This window comes from Canis lupus, chromosome 1 (genome assembly GCF_003254725.2).
Source record: "Canis lupus dingo isolate Sandy chromosome 1, ASM325472v2, whole genome shotgun sequence".
Classification (NCBI taxonomy): Eukaryota; Metazoa; Chordata; class Mammalia; order Carnivora; family Canidae; genus Canis; species Canis lupus.
In genome coordinates, this window is record NC_064243.1 from 49,411,554 (window position 1) to 49,433,514 (window position 21,961).

At 46.0% G+C, this 21,961-nt stretch overlaps 1 protein-coding gene across 2 annotated transcripts in view; it reads left to right on the top strand.

The window, feature by feature from the left end:
- Positions 1 to 3,968: 3,968 nt before the first annotated feature.
- Positions 3,969 to 21,961, top strand: part of SLC22A3 (solute carrier family 22 member 3) — an 88,373-nt gene continuing 70,380 nt past the window's right edge. Inside the window, exon 1 of one of the 2 annotated variants that reach the window (XM_025422690.3) lies at positions 3,969 to 4,425. In XM_025422690.3, coding sequence (XP_025278475.1) covers positions 4,015 to 4,425 — 411 coding nt within the window. In that variant the 5' untranslated portion in view covers positions 3,969 to 4,014. The remainder of the gene's footprint in view (positions 4,426 to 21,961) is intronic. The other variant, XM_025422689.3, reaches the window with a different exon arrangement.

Sequence of the window (21,961 nt, forward strand, 5' to 3'; positions counted from 1 at the left end):
TAAACTTTTTGTAGTCAGTAAGACACTATAAACAAAGTTAACAGACTGAGAAGACAGAGCCTATACAGCTGATAAAGGAGCAGAATAGACAAATATACAAATAACTTCCCAAAGTTCAATAAGAAAACAACAAATAACAAAGAGAATACAAGCAGAGTGTATAAGAGGCAGGACTCTCCCAGAAGATGAAACCTGAACGATGAGTAAGCATGAGAATATGCTCCATCTGACTGCGTCACAGACATGAAAATCAGAAAAGCGAGACTGCATTTTATACCCAGAGTATCTGCCAGTGGGCTTGAGTTTAACAAAGCTCAGTGTCAGCATGGATGTGGATAACCCCATATGTCATTGGCAGGATGCATGGTGGGACTATCCCCCAAAAGCAATTTGGTAATGTCTGGTGAAACTCCAAATAAGTACACTCTATGGCCCTGCTAACCGATTTCTAGGCATTTACCTTTGGTCAATTCTTGCACAAGTGCACGAGCGAGTGTGCACAACAGGTTCACCGAAGTGTTACTTCTAATTGTGGAAAATTAAAAATGAGCCAAATGTCTCTGGGTTGGGGAACAGATAAATTGTAGTAACAGCATTCAAAAGAATGATCCATAGCAGCTGGGGTAAATGAGGTGGATTTGTGTTTATCAAGGCTAATGGGTCTCAAAAATATAATGTGGAGTGGAAAAGAGAAGTGACAGGAAAATATGTGGAGTATGGTTCCACTTATGTAAATGTCAGTGCACCCCAAGTGCTATATATCGTTTGTGTGTGATACCTGTGTATTAAAAGGATGAAAACTGGATGAAATGAATATTAAGAACTCACGATAGCTACACCTGGGCAAGAGAGGTCTTGTGCCTTTGGGAGTGGAGCTCTGGCCCTCTTCTGCTCCAGCCCTGGGGCCAATGGGTTGTACCCACCTGAAACTCATCCCTGCTAAGTCTCTGCAGTGCACCCCTCCTGCCTCTACTCTGGAAACCAGGACCCCAAGATTCCCTGTCCAATGGTCCCGAGGCCCCTTTTCCCCCTGGTCCACCTTCTCAAGCAAGGGCCTGGTATCTGCCTCAGGGTGGGAGAGAAGGGACAGGAAACAGGATATGAGGGCTTATGAAGGAGACTTCAACTGTGTCTAGGAATGTTAGTTCTTAATAACAATATACCCAAAACAAACATAACAACATGACATTTGCTAATTCTGGGAGTGAGTGGTATTTTTTTTAGTGTTCTTTTTAATAGCTGACTCATATATACCACTTACCATGTCTCAAGTACTATTGTAAGTGATTTGTCTTAAAAACGAGACGGTTTATTACCACTCAGTTTCATGAGAAGACAACTAAATAAGTTGCCCAAGGCCACTCATTGCAAAAAGTAGAAGGGGATTTGGACCTAGTAGGTCTGGCTCCAAAGTCCATGATCTTAGAAATACTCTAGGTCTACTTGACCATAGACTACATTAAAAAAAAAAATTAAGATTAAAATATGCAGACAAGTACAATACAAAGAAAAAGGTGGTGAAATTCTACGAAAAGATTCTTAGATGTGTGAGGAGCACAGACAAAGAGGGCATTACCTGGGAAGGAAGGCAGTCATGGTGGTAGGGGAGCCTTCACGAACTGGGTGCTAACCCCGGGTCCTTGCTGGGCAGTGAACAGGGAGGCGCAGGGTAGTGAAATGCCAGGAAGAGGGAACTTTGTGTCTGCAGGGAAAATTCAAGAAGGATTTGAGGATTAGCAAGTAGTTGTGTTTAGCTGTCACATGAAGGGACAGTTTGGTGAGGGACATAGATTAGGATCTTTAAGGGGAAAGTGAGACATGAGGATTTCTTCTGGAAGTCAAGGAAGGCTCCGATGAGTAACCCATGAGGAAGGTAGGCTGGATCTGCAGGCTGACTACAGGTGACGATCCCCCAGGGGCACTGGGAGGAGACGTGGAGAAGCATCCAGGTGTGCACACAGACTATGAACCAGGCACTGATCTAGGTGGTGGCAATATAGAGTGAACACAACAGAAATTTCTGCCCTCGTGGAACTTGCATTCTAGTGGAGAAGCAGACTTTAGATAAGAAAGTGAGATAGTAAACAAAAGGATACCAATATGCATCCGGTAGATGGAGAAGGCAGGCAAGGGAGCTGGGAAGGATCGCTGGTGCGTGTGTATACGGTATTGGGTGGTATGGAGAAGGCTGAATGGTGGGGAGGGGGCAGTGAGCTGAGATGGTATTTGAAGAAAGGCCTACAAAGTGGGGGATGTTTAGATGATCCAGAGGTTCAGAGCCTGCAGCTGGGCCATGGTTACACCAAAAGAGAGGGCAGGAGGAAGAGCTGGGTGGGAGGAAGACAGATTAAGGCTGGGAGTCCAGGGCGCAATTAAAAATATGGGCTAGAGCCTGGAGCATGAGACGTGCCCACACAGAAGTTACCGCTAACTGGGTGATAGTATGCTCTACTTAGTAGCTGAGATCAAGGGATGAGAGAACAACAGAAACTGCCAATCAGTGTGCGTGCCCTGCACACGATCAGGTGTTTTATCCTGCACAGTACCTGTAATCCTAAGGACATCCCTGCACCCTCCATAGCCTTAACCCAGCACAAATTAACAACAGTAATAATAGCTCACACATAAAAGGGTATACACTACATGCATGAGTCACTTTCCTGGCATTTTATGTACATTAGTTCATTTAGTCTTTACAGAGATCCCAGGAGGCTATTGATTAGCCTCATTTGACAGATGAGAATGCCGGGCTGGCCAATTAAGTTGCCCAAGGTCACAAGCCAGTGACGGGATGAAACAGGCTGAATAGAGCTGCCTGGCTCCGGAATCCTTGCTAGGGAAGGAAGAAACCTGTCAATGCTCTCCAAGCCTCTGGGCCCTTCGAGAAAAGCAAGCTGAGAGTACAAACAAAGCCTTTTTTGAGGATGGGGTGGGGTTCTGGGGAGAAGGGCTAGAGAAATTCTCAGAAGACACATGGCAAGATAAGAGACTAGGCCAGGGCAGGGAGAGGGCTGTCCGCAGTGCGGGGCGGCCCCGCCGCCAAAGGCTGCAGCCTGGGGGGTGGCCCGCAAGCTGGGGAAGCCCTAGCACGCAGCGGACACAGCAGCCCAAAGGAACCGGAGCAGAAGCCGGAACGCCAGAAGCCAGTGTGGACACAGCAATTCGGATCTCTGGGAGCGAATAAAGAAGTTAAAAACAACGTTCAAACAACTAAGCACCCTTTCCGGGTGATTTCAGGCCGAGAGAATAGGTCGGAGGGGCCTGGCTAAGGAAACCTGTGTCCGGCCTGAGGTCTAGTTCCACTTTAAACTTGAGGAATCTGAACAAGACGCTTCGACTCTGTAGATTGCCCAGACGCCTTTTTAAAAAAAGTTGGGCAATCCCTGAGATGTGACCAAAATCGAATCCTGCCTGGGTCCAGCCGGGCCATGGGGTAGCCAAGTGGCCTCCACGCACCGAGGGCAGGAGGGCTCGGGGGTCTCCCGGGGTCGAGGCGCGGGGCCCGGAGCGCAGGTCCCCCGCCCCCCCAGGCCGCCCCGGGGACCCCTCCGCGCGGCCGCGGCCGCGGAGCCCAGAGCGCAGCGGGTGCCCCTGGCACTTCCCCCCACCCCCCGGGGCGCGCCCCGGCCCGAGCGCAGAGCAGGCTGCTGGCAGGGACCGAATGGAGCTGCGCGCCAGGCCGGAGGCTGTGCCCGTCACTCGCAGTCCGGGCCGGGTGGCCGGCGCTTGGTGGCGCTGAGCCAGGCCGCGCCGCCCACCCGGACCCCGCCGCCGGGTCCCCGGGGAGCGCGTCGCGGGGGGCGCGGGGGGCGCGGGGGGCGCGCGGGGCGCGGGGGCCCCGGGGCCGGAGGGCGGGCGGCGGCTGGCGCGGCGCCCAGGGGCGCGAGGCGGGAGCGCGGGGCCGGGGTGGCGGGGGCGGGGGCGGGGAGCGGCGGGGGAGGGGAGGGGAGGCGGCGGCCGGCGGGGCCCGCGCTCACTCGGAGTCGGGCCCGGCGGCGGCCGGCCGCGCGCACCATGCCCTCCTTCGACGAGGCGCTGCAGAGGGCCGGCGAGTTCGGGCGCTTCCAGCGGCGCGTGTTCCTGCTGCTGTGCCTGACGGGCGTCACCTTCGCCTTCCTCTTCGTCGGCGTGGTCTTCCTGGGCAGCCAGCCCGAGCGCTTCTGGTGCCGCGGGCCGAGCGCCGCCGCGCTGGCCGAGCGCTGCGGCTGGAGCCCCGAGGAGGAGTGGAACCGCACGGCGCCCCCCGAGCCCCGCGGCGCCCGCAGCTGCCGGCGCTACCTCCTGGAGGCGGCCAACGCCAGCGCCGCGGCGGGCGCGCTCAGCTGCGCGGACCCGCTCGCCGCCTTCCCCAACCGCTCGGCGCCGCTCGTGCCGTGCCGGGGCGGCTGGCGCTACGCCCAGGCCCGCTCCACCATCGTCAGCGAGGTGAGGGCGCCGCGGGCCGCGCGCGGGGGGCCCGGGGGCGGGGGCGGGGGCGGGGCGCGCCCGGACGGGACGGGACGGGACGGGACGGGACGCGACGGGGCCCCGCTGCCCCCAGCGCTCCGACCGGCCCCTCGCGGATTCCCCTCCGCCGGCCCGCGAGGTGGCGGGACAGATGCTTCGGTGTCGGGGTGCACGAGAGCTGGGCGCCGACGCGGAGGTCGGGGATGCGGCGCGAGCATCCGCGGGACCCGAGCGCCCCGCCCCGCCCCGCCCCGCCCCGTCCCGCGCAGGTTGTCGCCGGGCCGGGTTCGTGCACAAAGTGGGAAATTATGGGCGGACTCGCGGAGGGGGGGCGGGGGGGAGGCGACCCGCAGCCTCTGGGGCCCGCCACTCGCTTGGGCCCGGCCGGACTGGCTTGTGGTGGTCAAGGGGATCAAGGAAGGGCGAACGGTCTGTCCTCTGGTTGCCCAAATGATGATCGGAAATGCACGGGGGACAGAGGTCGAGGCTGTCCGTGGGCACGATTTTGGTAAAAAAAACTGCGTTGGGGCAAAGAGCAACGCCTGAGAGACGTTGGGAACGCTGAGGTTTTCAATTAAGAGTTTTAATCTCCTCCCCCCCCCCCCCCGCCCCAGTAAACTATAGGAAGGTAGCAGAAGTGGCTAGGAGCCTTACAGGCAGACCCCCGCCCCCTTCCTGGGGGTGGCCGCCCCGCATCTCCTTGGGTGTGTTGGGGCAGGCAGTGGGCATTGGCGGTTAGGTGCCCCCATGCTGGGCTGCGATGACAGTTTGCATCTTCATCTTTGTAGCTCAACTGTGGGGACTGCCTCCCCACCGAGGCTGGGTGGCGGCAGGAATGAGCACTCTCCTTGAACTTGGTGGGCGACCATAGATCAGAGTAATTTCTAAAAACTGTCACTGTTAAAGGTGACCTCATGTCTCTGGTGCTGGGATTCTAGATCTTTGAGGTCTTGCAGGTTCTATGGTGCCCTGTGGGTATGGTCCAATGCTAAGTACTGTTGAGATATAACAACCCATGGCAGCCCATCCAGGCAACGTGTGTGTGGTGTTCTGGGTACTTTAATTTCTACTTAATCTGTGAGTAATGATGAGGACTGCCTCATGAACTAGGGCGATCGTGTCCTTAGGGATTTCATAGATGAAATGGCCCGAGGGTGGACTTCCATAGGACAGAGCATTATCACTGGTACTTCCCAAGAGCAACAACTGTTTGATGGCAGCCTGTATTCCATCTAGCGTAGCTGCTTAGCACTTACTTCCCAGGTAAACTGGAAGATAGGACTCTGGAGAGAAGGCACCTGGTTTTTGAGGGCATTTAAACCTCAAATGAAGAATAAAATGAGCCTTCAAAGCAAAATGCACACTCAAGTGGGGTTTCTGTGAGCAAACGTGATCCCTGCACATCGGAGAAGACAGACATAGAAATCTGTGGAGTTAATGCCCAAATACTTGAGAAACATTCTGGGGTTCTGGAGGTTATTTCAAGGAGGGCCAGGGGGTCTTATGAAGGTCATTGGCTCCCAAGAGGCAATGTGGAAAGTGGAAGGTCAGGAGACCTGCTGTGGCACCGTCTGCAGCTAGCTGTGTGCCTTGGGTACATCACTTAACTTCTCTGAGCTTAGCTTTCTCATCTGTAAAATTAGAGGTTGGATTAAGCCCTTTACAGTCCTGCAGTGTCATCAGTGTTATAGCTGGATGGCTGCTCAGGGGGCTCAGAGCAACGACAAAAATTTTCAAGGAAAAGTAGAATGATATTCAGCATGCACTCTCTAAGACAACCAGCAAATTGTTGCAGTATATTGGAGAGGGTTTTTTTTTTTTTTTGGTCCCAAATTATTTGCTTCTTTTGGTTTGTTTTTAATGTTTTGATTCCTAAAAGGACCCATCCCCATCCCATTCAGGAAGTTCAGCCATTCAGAGCAACTCCTTTTCTCTCAGAGTTCTGCTTGGCTAATATTTTACCGTTTTTGGTTTTAAATATGATCCATTTAGTTTTGTTTTTCCACATTCTGTCAGGATTAAAGGGACTTTACTTCTGTCTTTGGTTAACACTGTTCCCAATGCACTTTTACAGACACAAAGTTTAACACACTAATCGTGGAAGGGGGGTGAATCGTGAGAGTTTTGAAGGTGGAAGGGCAGACCAGATTCCAGAATGTCTCCGTATGACTACTATGCTTCATCTTTGCACCACTGTGGGGAGATATCATGGTCCTGGTTTTGTAGAAGAGATACCTGAGTCAGGAGATGTGGAAGGATCTACCAGAGTCCCAGACCTTTTAAGTGGCCCAGTTGGGTAGAGATCTAAGGATCACAAGTGTAAATAATTCTCCTCTCCTCCATGCAGTGATCGAAGTCTTCCGGACAAGTCCACGCAACATAACCACTCACGCTTTAGAAGCTGCAGGGAATCCCATGGAACCTTCATATTTACTTCATTCCTCTGGCCAGCCTGCCATTATATTTCATTTTGTGGCAAATCAGGAACACAATCAGCCATAATCAGCCAGACCAGCGGATAGGAATGACTCCTCTTGATGTGAACATTGTAGGATAGGCACTTGAGCCTCACCCACTATCTTTCCATCTTACAAAGTGAAACAGCTCCAAGGAGTGAAATCAGAAATCAGTGCCAAGTGCAGGGCTGTTTCAATCCAGCCCCCTCACTTATTTCTCTTGCTCAAGGCAAGGCAGTAGAGTTTTCATCTATATGCAACTCCCTCAGGGCAGACTTTCTAACTTCTGAATCAGCCTTGTCTGCTTGTCAGATACTGGTCGCAATAAAGCATGATAGAATGAAGAAAAGTCTGAGCCCCCACCACTCGAATATTCCAGTTCATTGCCTAGGGAGTAAATTTTTGAAATTGATGCTAGGACTTTTCAATGTTTGCTTGTATGCTGTAAATGGAGGGAAAAAAGGAAAGAAAAAGAGATTCTCTTTAGTGTCTCACTGAACTGGGCTTCAGAGCACCTTTTAAAAATAGTTCAAATAACTCTTGTTTTTCCTTTTCCCCCACAATAAAAGGACAGTCCAGTTGAGGGAAGTAGGTGCCACGCTGGAGAGAGTGGTGGTTACTTTGTGGGGCTTCACATGTCTCTGCTTTGCTTCTCACGCCTCTGTCCCACGACATAAGGCCAACCCCGTAGGTCATCCCACAGACATCAGTGCCACCAGCATCCTGTCCTCTGACTTTGTCAAGCATGGAATTGCACTGCTGTGGGTACTGGAGAAAGTCTCTCCAGGCCCAACTTTTAATCTGGGCTCAGTCTCTGATTTGCTCTGGTTGCTTTAGAAAGATCTTGTTTCTGCACAGTGGTGTTTCTATTATTTGGGCCTCCCTTGGTTCTTGCTGAATCAACATCACCCATAGGACATCTGTTTTATTATTATTTTGAAGACCCACATATGTCACTGTTCGTTTTTATTTCATTAATTTCTCCTCTTTATGATTTGTTCTTGTTTTCTGGATTGACTTTTGGTATGCTTCTCTCCACAGAAGTTCGAGGCATGCTTAGTTATTTTCAGCCTTTCTTCTTTCTTCGTATAAATATGTAAAGCTATAGATTTCCTTCTATGTTCTTTTTTGACCATATCCGACAAGTTTTGAAATGCAGGTTTTACTTTTTATTCCATTCTCAGCATTTGTAATTTTCATTATTATTTCATCTTGGCCCATGATGTTTTTATCTTTTTAATCGTTAACTTCCAATTTAAATTTGGTATGGTCAGAGAACATGGTCTGTGTGACACTGCTTCTTGGGACTTTACTGAAGTTTGCTTTTTGGCTTTTAAGAGGTCAATTTTTAATAGACGTTCCTTACATGCTCTGGAAGAATGTACAGTCTTTAGCGATCAGGGACAGGGTTTACAGATATCCCATATTTGAAGCTTGTCACATGTGCTGTTAAAATAGCTTAGATTCTAATTAACTTTCCATTTGCTTGGTCTGTCAAGATTAATTAACAAGTATTGAGATTTGCCATTATGTTGGTGGATTTGTAAGTTCCTCCCTGTATTTCCAGCAGACTTAAAAAGTTACATACATGGAGCAATTTTATTGGATGCGTGTATTTACAAATTTAGATTTTGCTTGTAACCTGCATAGTGAATTGAACCTTTTTCTAGTGTGTAGGGACTCTATCTAAAATCCATGATGTATATTGTCTTACTGTCTATTTTGTCTCAGCTTTCTTTTAGTTAATATTTGCCTGTTGTATCTTTTGTTATCTGTTACTTTCAAATTTCCCATGTTCTAAGAGTTTAGATGTATCTTATAAAATGCATATAGCTTGATTTTAACTGGTTTTTGGTTTTTAACTGGTATGCACAGTCTCTTTACATTTATTGTATTAATTGGTATGTTTGAGCTTGTTGTATCATATTATTTTTCTTTGTCTTGTTCTTTCTATGCTTCTTTTCCTCCCTTTAAAAAATGATTTTTCAATTTGTTTTTCTTATTCTATTTTGTTCCTTCCTTTATTTGTTTGGAATGTAATCCTTTATTGCAGTTCTTTTAGTGGCTACCCTTGACATTTTACTATGTTTACTTAACAGAGCCTGAATTTAATACTGCAACCTTCTCAACAATTTAGGAGCTTTCAACACTTTGACTCAGCCACTCACCCCTTGTATTACAGGCATTCTTAGGCAATATTCTAGGTCTTTCCTTTTTTATTCTTAATTTGTGGTCTTTGTGTAGAGCATATAAGCTTGGGTTTATATTGACACTTTATCTGCTTATCATTTCATACAGTATCTCCTTTCCCCCTTCCTTTGACACAAATCTTTAAAATTTTGGTGCGTATCTCTAGGTGGTACATGTTCTCGGTTTTTGTTTATATGGAAATGTCTTTGTTTCCTTGTTATTCTTTTTAAAAAAAAGATTTTATTTTTAAGTAATAACTCTACACTCTACATGGAACTCAAACCCACAACCCTGAGATCAAGATTCACATGCTCCACCGACCAAGTCAGCTGTTATTCCCCATTATTCTTGAAAGATGGTTTTGCTAGGAAAATAGTTCTATGTTGCCAATTATTTTCCCTGAGCCGCCTGAAGATGTTAGTTCTATCTTACAGCTTTCATTTTGCTTTGGAGAAATATGCTGTCAGTCTCAGCATCCTTTTTGTTCAGGTTGTATCTAAGTGGCTACTTCTTATATTGGCCCAGATTGATTGCACATTGCCTCTAAAAGGCATCTGGCATAAAAAAATAAAAAAAATAAAAAAAATAAAAAATAAAAAAAAAGGCATCTGGCATATAAAGGGCACCTGAAAAATAGTCATTGAAAGAACCAATTATTGTATTTCTTTTAACTGAATTTTGGGGAATTCTCAGCCATTATCTCTTCCGTGTTTCATTTCCCTGTTCCGTTATTTCCTTAATTCAACATAAGTTGGACCTTCTTTTGCTATCCTTCATGACCCTTAACATCTCCCTCATATTTTCCACTTCCATATCTATATGTATAGTTGAGATGTTTTTTCAGACCTACCTTCCAGAATATTGCCTCTGTACTCAGCATTATCAGCTCAGCTCTTTAATCCACCCATTGAACTTTGTATTTCAACAATTATCATTCTCATTTATCAAAGTTATATTTGTTATATATCAAATATGCCTGGCCATTTATTGGTAGTCTCTCATTATTGCTCATTTTTTAATCTCTTTAAGTATTTCACATATGATTACTCTTTATTTTGTTTCTTGGCCCTTACACTATCTGAAACCTTTGGTGTTATAAACCTTTCTATAACCTTTGGTGTCATTTGTTGCGTGTTTAGTGTTTGTGGATTGTAAGCTCCCCGGTGGTTGATCTCTTTGGGAAACGAGAGAGGATTTTCCTTTGCTTCCTCTGAGCTGGGGGACAGTACTGATTTGGACTCACTTTCTCCTTTCCAAACTTCCTGGGTGAATCAACAACAGCTGAATCTGTCATTGTTGTCTTTTTATTTTTATCAGAGGTATGTGGTTTTCCCTCACTTCCTGAAGCAGTAGTAATTCACCACAAATTATATTTTATGCTGAATCTTATTTTTCATCATATCTGAGGTGAGGTGTGATAGGTGTGGTGAAGTGGTGCCTTCTTCTGATTGAGGATAAATCAAAGCAGAATGGGTACTGACCTTGACCTCAGCCTTGGAAGACACGGAGGAATGGAAGACAAATATATGAGGAACAGGATGTTTCATTTTCTTACTCTCTCATCTTTGTTACCATTTTCTCTATAGCCATTTATTAAATGCCCTCTGGAGTACTTGTTGGTGTGCATTCCTGGGACCCACCCACAGAGAGTTGGAATCAAAAGATTGAGGTGGGGTTTGGGCATCTTTATTTTTCACAAGCATGTAAAGCCCATGCAGGCGGTCCGTGAGCAATACATGGGGACATGCTGGGTGTTTCTTTACGAGGAGCATGATGAGAATATCATGAGTGAAACTGTTTTATGTGTGGTTGAAGCAAGTGTCAGTTCCTCCAAACACATTCCTTGCAGACCTTGGATCAGAAGCATCACCCCTTTACCTGAAGGCAGGAGTCCCAGATTTTATCTGGTGAAATGCTGCTGTTTACCTACAGAAAGCTTGAAGCCATCCAGAGATGGGCAGCTGACCGTGAAATCCTGCAGTTGATTGGAGTTTGGTGCCCACAGCTAAACCACACTCCCTGTGAATTTTGGCAAACCGAGAGTGTAGCTCGGGGCAGAGGCAGGGTCACAACCAAGTGGGATATCCAACAGATATGACAGTGATATCTATACTTTTTGGTGTATCTTTGGGATTTGATGGATCTGGGCCTAAATGTCAACTCCTCTGTATTCCAACTTCACAGAACCTGCCTCAGCCTTGGTGTCCTCAGCTCTAGAACAGGAGTAATAACACCGACCACACTGATTGGTCAGACAGCTGCATCCAAGTGCCTGTCATTGTGCCTGGCCATAAGCGATGTGCAAAAATATTGGTTTCTGTTAACTTGTAAAGACTCCTGAGCTGGGTAGGGTTAGGGAAGGAGAGAGGGAATAAGTGGTGTACCAGATCTGACCTTGCTAGACTGAGCTCTAGTCTAGCAAAATACATCACTAATAAATTTGCCTTAAATATTAAAATCAAGCAAACACGTATCTTGGGCACTAATTTGCCCTTAGGGCAGAGAATGCCCTGCATTTTTCCTCCCTGAGCCAGAGCTAGGTCTATTTCCCAGCTTTCCTTGCAGCTGATAGGTCATCAGACAGAGTTCTGGTCCGTGAAGATGGGAGAAGTAATATATGACACTGCCAGGCCTGCAAGCCAGAATAACCTTCCTTCTGGCAATCCCACTCTCTTCCTTGCTTCCCTCACCTGCCAGCAGAGAAAGCTGAAGCCCTAAAATGTGGTGAAGTCTTTTACGGAGGAGGTCCATTCCTGAAAGCCTGTGGGGGGTTTGGGGGGGTGGTCGAGGAGTGCCCACCATCCTCCCCTCCAGCTCATCTGCATGAGAATGTGGAATTAAGGAGAAATAAACTTTCTTGTATGAAACCACTAAGATTCGGGGATTGTTTGTTGCAATTCAGAGTGAGTCTATCCTGACTAATAAAACATTTGAGTATATTTCCTATAAGTTGCCAGTACCTGGTTAAGTGGTAAGGAAGCTTGTTCTTTCAAGATAATCCGCCACTTGATCTGCTCATAAGGCCACCCTGTCCCTGCTCATGGGTGTCTACAGCCCCACAGGCCCCTGGCCTCTACAGCACCCAGTGCACCAACCCCTCCAGGGCATGTCCAGCTGCCTTCCCCAGGCTCTGGAACATGCTGTTTCCTTTTCCCAAAATAACTTTCCTCTTTCTCCATATGGCCATCCCATCTTTAAAAAAAAACCGAACAAACATTTATTTATTTATTTATTTTTAGAGAGTGTGAGAATGCGAGCAGAGGGAGGGTTGGAGGGGGTGGAAGAGAGTGGGTAAAGAATCTCAAACAGACTCTGCACTGAGTGCAGAGCCTGATGCAAGGCTTGATCTTATGATCCTGAGAGATCATGACGTGAACTGAAACCAAGAGTCAAATGCTTAACCAACTGAGCCACCCACGTGCCCATGGCTAGTCCATTTTTTATGCAGCTAGGAGTTACCTATTCGAGAAGTACCTTCCATAATTTCCACTCGCCCCCTACCCGCCAGCACACACCCTCTGATTGTGTTCATCACTGCCTCTCTTGTCAGACTGCAGGTTTCTTGAGGGCAGAGACCATGTTCAGTAAATATTTGTGATGAAATTACATGCTATGTAACAATTTTTGTGGATCAATTTAGTGAATCAGTAAGAAAAGAATTGAGTGACAAATTTGACCCCTTTTATGGTTTTGGTTAAGCCAACCCTGAAATTGACCTTCATAGATTAAAATAAGTTCTTCTTCCCAACAGGGCTCCTGCTCGTTCTTTCTCTTTTACATTCATTTTATGTTTCAATTTGGAGAAAATGGACATTTTAACAATTTTGGTATATTGAATGTGCTATATTGATATAATTTGAATTGATAATTATTATTATTATATATTATTAACTTTATATATTAGTGTATTTTATAAGTATATTATAATAATTATAATTTGAATTGATATACAGTGGGTTGATATATTGCTACATTTTTCTAGGCATAATTCAGCTTCTCTAAGCAGTGTTTTATTGTTTTCAGTAATGATTTTACATAAATTTCACTAGTTTTATTCCCTGGTGTTTGCTCTTTCATAGGTAGCATTGTATGGGGCTCCCCTTCACACCCATGAGGTCTGACAAATCCTCCGGTGGCCACAGCCCTGCAGAAACTGCCCTCTTCCCTGCAACCCTCACCGGAGCAGAGGAGTAACAGACTGCACCTCTGTCTCCTATTTGCACATGGGATCTGTAGTCCCCAGAATCCTAATCTGGTGGATATGACCAGGAACATGAAAAGAACCAGGGAATAGAACTGCTGGCTCGTTTAGGCCATAATTGTTATGTGCTGACGTTTACTGTGCAGAAAGGGCTATGTGTTCAGCTGTCCCGGCACTTTCTGGCACATCTGTGTCTTCAACCTAGCCACACTCCAGGAGCAGCTGGGCACGTGTGCGGGGCCTGGGTCAGCGAGGGGCACACGGGGGCCTGGCTCTCAACAGTTCAAAGACAAAGTGCTGAGCTCTCCAAAGCCACGGAGGGAGCAGACACTGCCTACCTTTCGGAACAAAGTAAAGCCATTCTAACACTCTTCCTTATTTTTTCCTTTCTTGAACCACAGCCAAGGAAGGAAGTTTGTTTCTTGTCTATGAGGAAGAGCAAAGTTTCTTAAGATTCCTGATACAACTTTTTAGAATGACAGATGATGGAAATGCCATGGTCTCTGGGTGAGAGATCCATCCTGGCTTTCCCAGGACTGCTGCATTCTAACTGTTCTGTGCTTTTACTCTTTAGGAGTAAAACAAAACAACGTTGAGGCTGGCACTTGCATAGTAACAGAGAAAAAAACAGGCGTGAACTTTAGGAGCCAAGAAGAAGGTGAATAATAAATGTAATTTTAACAAATTCTCGTATTTAAATTCTGTAGATAGTGTGGGCTCTGTGCAGCACATCATGCAAAGTGTAAGATTGATTCAGTAATTTAACTTCAAAAACAGTGTTTGGGGAAATTAAAAATGAAAGTCAGGGAATGAGCATCGTGATTATTGTTGAATATTTTCTAAAAGCTGGGACCGTAGTCTCTGATTCATCAGTGAAGCAGATGCTGCAGTGGACAGAGTGCTGATCCAAGACTCAGAGCCCGTTGTAGATCACTATGAGGGACTGGGGACAGTGGGCAACATCTGTGAATTTCTGTTTCTCTTTCAGAGTAAAGCAGTCAATTGTCAATGGATTTCCAAGATTCTTCTGTCATTCTACCACCAAATTCATTATCAGGTCCCTGATGTATTTAATTCCTGACCCTGAGATCAGGGTTGTCACATCCACACAAGAGTGGGAACATATCTTGGAATGAAGCTAATTTAAAGCCTAGAGGTGTTAGTTTCTGGGAATTAGGATGGATTCCTTCCCAGAGCAACTTTCTTCCTGGTGGGAATGCTGTGCTCTGAGTGTTGTACACAGGAGGAGAGGGGTGGGGAAGGGGATGGATGAGTGTCCCTGCACTCTGGAGCAATGACCCATCCTGCCTTCTTTAACATTGACTTTAGACCCTAGGGCCTCATGGAGCCTCTGAGGTGGGCCATGCCATAGGCCACCCATGCAATGAAAACGCCCAGGGGGAGGCAGGGTGGATGCAAGCCTGGACTTCAGAAACAAAGGTGATTATTATGCTGTCAAATCCTGTCTTGGGAGGCAGGTGACTCTCTGTAGCATTGCTGTAGGGCAGGAGCAGGGGAGATGGCCAAGTGGCAGGTGGTGGGTCTCTGGATTTCCATTTTAACAATGATCACTGGGGCCAAAAGTAGAAACAGTGATATGGAAAAATGAGCCAGAGCTTCATCAGCCTGTCCATACTCACACCTTTTGGCCTCAATTATCTGATCATCAACACTCAATCATTGAACTTGACATTGAGCTTACACATTTAAAACACTTAAGTATTTTAAAGTAATTCTGACAAGGTTGCATCTCTTTAGGGGTATATAACATTTCTTTTATGGGTTTTGTTAACTTGTGTTTATTTGTAACAAAACCTTGGAAAAGGTGTAGGAGACTGTGTTTTATAGAAAATAGTTCAGAGACAAACTTTGGAAGCTTCAAATAATGTGAGTAGTTAGATGCACTTCTTCCTGGGTGCAGATAACAGCAAACTAGCACTCTTGCTCTCCTCACACAAATGATGAGAGAGTTTTTTCTTGTTGGGATGCTGGCAGCTATTTTAGCAGTTGTATTTTGAGACAGAATTAAGTTTTCTTGACTTCATAATGCAGAAAAAAGAGTTTCACCTGTAAGACTTAAGTTAGTATCTCATCATATGGGATGCCATTTTATTTTATATGGAATGAAAGTTTATTTCATTACTGCATGCTTTATGAGGCACAGAGGCAGGCTTTGAAAATGGTGGTTTTCTAAGAAATGGTACACAATGGTGCCTGGAAGACTCAAGGAAGGTCTTTATAGAAATCAGATGAAGCTAGGGCCTTGGCAGGTAAGGAAACGAAACAGATTACCAGCCCTGATTCTCAGGCAGTGGGACCCGTGAGGCTCTTTGGTCTTAATGAAATCCGATGGCTTTGAAAGTTTTTGCTGGGAGTGTTGCTGAGTTTCTGGAAGGACGGCCCACCTGCTCATGAGCTAAGGAGGCTGAGGGTACTGCAGCCGTCCCGAGAGAAGTCAGAGTATCCATGACCTGGAGAGCGTATCCGGACAGTGCTTACCTAAAGCAGCCTGGGCCCCCTCCAAGAGTACAGCTCCTGTCTTAGATGCTCTCCTCATCCTCTCGGCTTGACAGTGTCTCATGTCTCAGGCGCCTTTTTCAGTTGTTGCTTATGTCCCATGTACGCACAGGGTGGCTCTGATTTCACGGGGCTCCTGCCAACTGGAAGCGTTGTGCGGCCCACGGCACAAGATGAAAGACAGCATGTGTGTCTCCAGCCCCTGGGGAGGGATGCCATAAGCTGATGCCCCGGAGACATAAACAGAAGGGGTAAGCGCCAGGACCTCCCCTTCTGAAGATTGATCGTAGCGCATTTATCGTAGCGCATTTATGGGAATTAAAAGAGTGTGGAGCAAAGAAGATGATTTTCTAAAAGCATTGTTTTGCAGACATCTACTGAGAAACTGGTTCTTTTTCATTGTTCTCCAGTGAATGTTTCAAAGCAAACACTCATATGGAAGTCACAGGGATAATTAAAAATACTAAATATCCAAGGTAGGGGAGAAAATTAAGTTGAAGCTAATTAAAAGTAATGTGGCACCAATTTTTAAAAAGTCAAATAAAGGAAGAAATTTCAGAGTTCCTGTAGTGTAAAGGACATTGTTCCAAGATCTTTCCCCACAGAAGTTCTTGATCTCTGTGTGTCTCGGCAACTTGATAGTGATGTGATCGATTTATCTGAGGCCATCTTTTGTCAGCCACGCAGCATCCTTATGAGATTACTGTGATCCCATATCTGGGATGTATGTGTATAAGGCACATACAGAAGAATTTTGATTTTAAACGAAACCAAGTCAAATGTGTTACCAAACCACGTAAGATTGCCTTTGTAGGTAAATAGACAATGATCATTTACGGTTGCAAAATTCTGTGAAGAAATGATCAAACTTCAGATCTGAACTGGCATAGTGAGGTCTATCTCCTAAGGCAAATAAGTGGATGAGAACATAGCAACATAACTAGTTGTGTGAAGATGGGCAAATTGCTTAGAGTTGTTTTCCAGCTCGGATTCTTAGAAATGGGAATACTAGCTGTTGTGTAGAGCTGATGGGAGGCTTATACACATGATGCATGCAGAGCACTTGTCACGTTGTCTGGCCCCTCACAAGCGCCGAGTGCCTGGTGCTGGTGGTATTGTTGATTATAGATATTTAGGACATTGGCACAGAGAACAGCTTGGGTTTGGAAATTAGAGGGGATGGCAAACACCGAGGTCCAAGGGAGGCTTTTGTTGGGCAGGCCACCAAGACTCGGCACTAAGGGATGTGGCAGGGATCCACTGTCTGCAGCTGGTATAGCTAGGGCTTAGTAATAAAGATCCAGGATACAAGGTCAGAGCCATAAGCTTTAGCAAAACTTCCCAAGGCACCTTGTTCTAGTGATGACCTGGAATTAACAGTCCCTAGCCCTGTCTAGGTGGCTCAGAGGTCTACTCAAGACAGCATGCTTAGAGAGGTCGTAAGCCCACACTCATTCCCTCCTCTTGCTCTTTGTTACTAAATGTCGCCTCCAAGTCCTGAGTGTGCCTGGTCTGGTCTAGGGTTGCAGGACCCAGACTGACTCAGACTCCATGCGCTGCCACAGAGCAGAGGTAAGAACCACTGGGCTAGGTAGGGCTTTGAACTTCCCTAAAACAGGACATGGGCAGAAAACCTGACAGCATCTAGAAATGTGGGCAGCCCGGGGGGCTCAGCGGTTTAGTGCCACGTTTGGCCCAGGGCCTGATCCTGGAGACCTGGGATCGAGTCCCGCGTTGGGCTCTCTGCTGGAGCCTGCTTCTCCCTCTCCCTCTGCCTGTATCTCTGCAGAGATATCTCTGATATCTCTCCCCCGTCTCTCTTTCTCTCTCTATCTCTCTCTCTGTGTCTCATGAATAAATAAATAAAATTTTAAAAAAAATAAAAAAAATGCTTTTACTCGCATTTATGTAAAGGAGAGCTTTCCTGATTGAAGTTGTGACTGTTTTATTTGCTGTTATTTGGGAGTAGGAAGCACTGTTGGAGGTGACAGTTTGAGCGGTTGTCGTTGGAACTGGTGCGTTGCGTTCTGTGTCCCCAGAGAGCAGGCTGCTGCCCGGGAGAGTCATTGGTGAGTGAAGGACAGCCAGAGGTACACCCTGCAGCCCTCTAGCCCCAGTGTAGAATGTGCTTCTTCTCTGGCCAGTTGGGATGGCAGCCTGGCACCCATTCACAGCCACCACTTCCCTAGGTCCCATGTGGCTCTGCAGGGAGAGTGGTCACTATCCACGGTCGCTCAGAGCCATGCACATGGCTCTGCCCACTACTACCTCCCTGGCCCCCTTTTGAGTGAAGGATTTTGAGAAGAACTAAAGCATCATGGTAACATGAAGCCCTCTCTACCACATGTTGCCTTTCACAAGCACCAGAAATCCTCTAATAAATCTGGACAGCAAAGCTTCTCTAAAGGTGCTGTGTTAGAATGCACTGGTGTGGCTTATGCTTACTTTCTGGTAGGGTCAATAAGACAAATTTGCCTCATATTTTTGGGCAGTTTTCAATGGCTATATCATGTCATAGTTTGATTGTCTTGTCATGAGAAAATGGCCTCAGAGAGAAAAGACCAAGAGTACCTCTCCAGCTATGAAATGAGCACACAACAGTGATGGAGGGGCCAGTAATCATGAGTATTGGGATTCAAGCTGGAGTGGAGGTGAATTTGGGCTAAATTGCTCTATATGTTAAGCAACTCAGTCTCTTGACATTGAGTAGACACTAAAATTTAATCCATGAAAATAGCTTAATACCCAATAGGGACACAAAGCCATTCAGTAATATACTACATATAACCTTATAGTTACTAATGCACCTTCCTGCTTGGAATTATTTTTCTTATTTAATTACCAGAGAACATTAAAACATAGTAAATAGTCAACTCATTTAATCCTTATGCATCCTGTGAGGCATGTGCTGTTTTGTAGGAAAGAGAAGTAAGGTACAGAGATATTAAGTAACTTGTCTCATGTCTGGAGCAGTAGGAAGGAGAATTGGAAAAGATGTTTTTGATGTCTGAACCAACAAGAGATTAACTGATGTTTCTGGAATATAAAAGGGACTTCTGTAGATCAACAAGAAAAAGGTAACAAGTCTTGTAGAAGAACTGACAAAGGTATGGACAGTTTTCATGAAAGTAGATTCAAAAGGCCATTAAGCATAAGAGGCAATGCAGATTCATTCGTAATCAGAGAAACAAAAATGCAAACGAGAGCGTTTTACATGCATTAGGCTGGTTAGAAACTATAAAATCCAGCGATGCCAAGTGTTGGTAACTTGCCAGGTAACTACTGGAGGGGATTTGCAGCTATTCTCCAGAACAGTCTGGAACTATTGATGTCAATCAGGTGTCCACATACATGGACTATGACCCCTATGACCCAGCAATTCCACTCCTATGCATAAGTCCCATAGGAAATTCTCAAACCCATCCATCCATCAGGAGGCAGGTATTAGGGTGCCTCAACTCCAGAGAGTTGGAGGCAATCTGAAATGTAGTGGATATATCCCCATGCAGTAATCAGAAATGATGGATTAGATGTTCACATAGCATCATGGATGGCCCATAAAGCATAGGGCAGAATAAAAAATGAGAAACAGAGAGAGGTCTAGGGTACAAGACCATTTACATAAAATTAAAAGTATGTGCACACAAAACAATACCGACTCCACATGTAGACGAACAAAAAGATACACCTTAACACATCCGGATGATTTCTTTGTGGGGATGGGATGAAATAGGAATAGCAATAAATTAAAATCAATCAGTAAAATAAGACAGGGATCCTGTGTAGCCAGTGACTAGAATCAACCGTCTTCCCTTAAGGCTCAAAAGAGATGAAAACCCATTTATATCTCTTTGCCAAAGAAAGCCAGGGGTCTTATAAAATAGATGCCTTGGAAACCACCCCAGCCATTAGCCTGTTGAATGGATTGGCCTGGAACCTAGAAATCTAGATGGGCAATCTCTTGGGTTGTCACAAACTGTGTTTTGCTAGTCTTTGACTTTGCCATACCCACTCCTTTCAGCAGGGTAGTTCTACTTTTATCAGTTTTATTTTGGTGTTAAGATTGCTTTGTTTTCTAAGAGGGGAGCTAGAGTTCTTCTAAAATAATGTTTGGAAAAACACAGGATAAATATTCCCCAGGATCCCTTCCAGATCTAAAATTTTACTTTTTAATCAAAACAACCAACCTAACTAAAAATGTCTTAAAACTCACTCAGAGTTTGAAATGTCAGCCCTGCATGTGATCGTATAGAAGACATTTTCTTGGGAAGGTGTTGGGCACTTGCTGTTCCTAATGCTTGTTCAGCTTCTCCCCATTAAATTTCAGTACACCACGGAGCATCATTTAAAGTAAATCTATGAGTAATTTGCACCTTAGAGATTAAATATGTCTCAAGTGTCCTGATACTGCAGGTGTCTTTATCTCCTGTGACAGCTGGCCTGACATGTCCTCCAAAGCTGTCTACCTGTGGGGGTCAGAGGCAGCACTGCTGAAAGACAGAGATGATTCAGTGGTCACCTAGGGATGCTGTGTTCCCAGATGCAGACCACTGGGGCACAGATGGAAGGCCTTTCCTGGACACGTCACATAGAAGGTGTGTCTCAATTTCCATCTCAAAAGTCTAATGTAATAGTTCAATACAACTAAAATGTAATAGATCGATCAAGTCCAGTAGTGCATTCCCAATGTTGCTTTTTAGTTAATCCACAGCTTTTATTATGCTTTTATGTGCTCTCAGATATAGAATTCCAGGTGTTGCTTTTGTCTTCCAACATCATATAATCTTCCTACTTAGGAAGACAGAAGGAACAGTTATTATTCAAGATCTTTGGGAGAACTAGGTTCTTGAAGTCCTATGAATGGGCAGATCTGCAGCTCTTCCAGAAACCAAATGCTTGGCTCGTCATTACTTTCCTGTTCAGTTTGTCCTCTTTCATTGTCTTTTGGTTCTTCATTGAGGTACTGTCTTCATCTGAGTTTCCCAGCAAGGGTTTGTATAAGTGCTACCTAATGCCTTAGGACAGCCAAAGAACATAAGTGGGGGATGTGGGAGGGGGGGGAAGGAAGGGAGTATGCCACCTTACCATTGGGCCTTACCATTACATCCTTTAAGCCATGTGCCACATGCCCCCAAGAACCAGGCCAAGGAGGGAAAGACAGAGAGTAGGGAGGGAGAAAAGGGAAAGACGATCCAGTGGTTCCTGCCTCCAAGTATGCTGTTTCCCTCCCCAGGCATTAACTTGCTCACGCTTTAGGTTACCCAACGGAGGGAGCATGGTAGCTCTGTGGTGGAAGGCCAGGGGCGCAGGTCAAGGGCAGGAGGCCAAGAGCTGGGAGAGGAAGCCTCCATCAGGCAGTTGGAACTCCCACCGGGCTGGATTAGGAGGCAAGTGAGCCTTAGAGATTCAGAGGGGTTCAGAGAGAGTCCAAACCCGGGACCCATAGATCCTTAGGTCCTGAACAGACTCTGTCCTGAAGTCTTAGATGGGTCCTGCTCACTGGATTTTTGCCTGTCTGTTCCCAAACACCTGCATAAGGTGGGTGCCCTGCTGCCATATATTGCCCCGCTTCACGTTAGACTCCTTTGCCCCCTACTTCCTTGCAGAGAACTGCCTTCAATCCCCCACTTTTCCTGTGGAGTTTACCCTCATAATCTTGTGCTCTGCATTCCAGCCCCCACTTTCTTCTACTGCTTGCAGCTGGGGCTTTCCTAGGGGGACCGGCTGTCCAGTTTTCCTGTCATTGAGGGGGTTTCCTGTGACCTAGGACTGTCAGTGTTGCATCTGGCAGAGTCCCTGGCAAGCTGGGACAGTTGGTCACCTGGACTACAAGCAGAAAAAGAAATTCACGAGATGTATAAAAAATGAAAAGTTGTGAACAACTTGGTCATGTAATAGAGGGGAATATGGTTAAATAAACACAGTGGATCCATTTGATACAGGATGACAGAGATGATAAAACTATGTTTACAAAGCAATAATGTGGAAATGCTTTAGATACAATATAGAGTTAAAAGGAGAGGCTAGGATATGAGTGTGTGCATATTGTGTGATTTCAATCATATATTTGTAAACCTTGCCTGGAGAGTCAGTTGTTGAAAAGCAGAGACTGCCTTATGCAGAGGCCTTGAAAGGAGAGACCTTCTAGGTC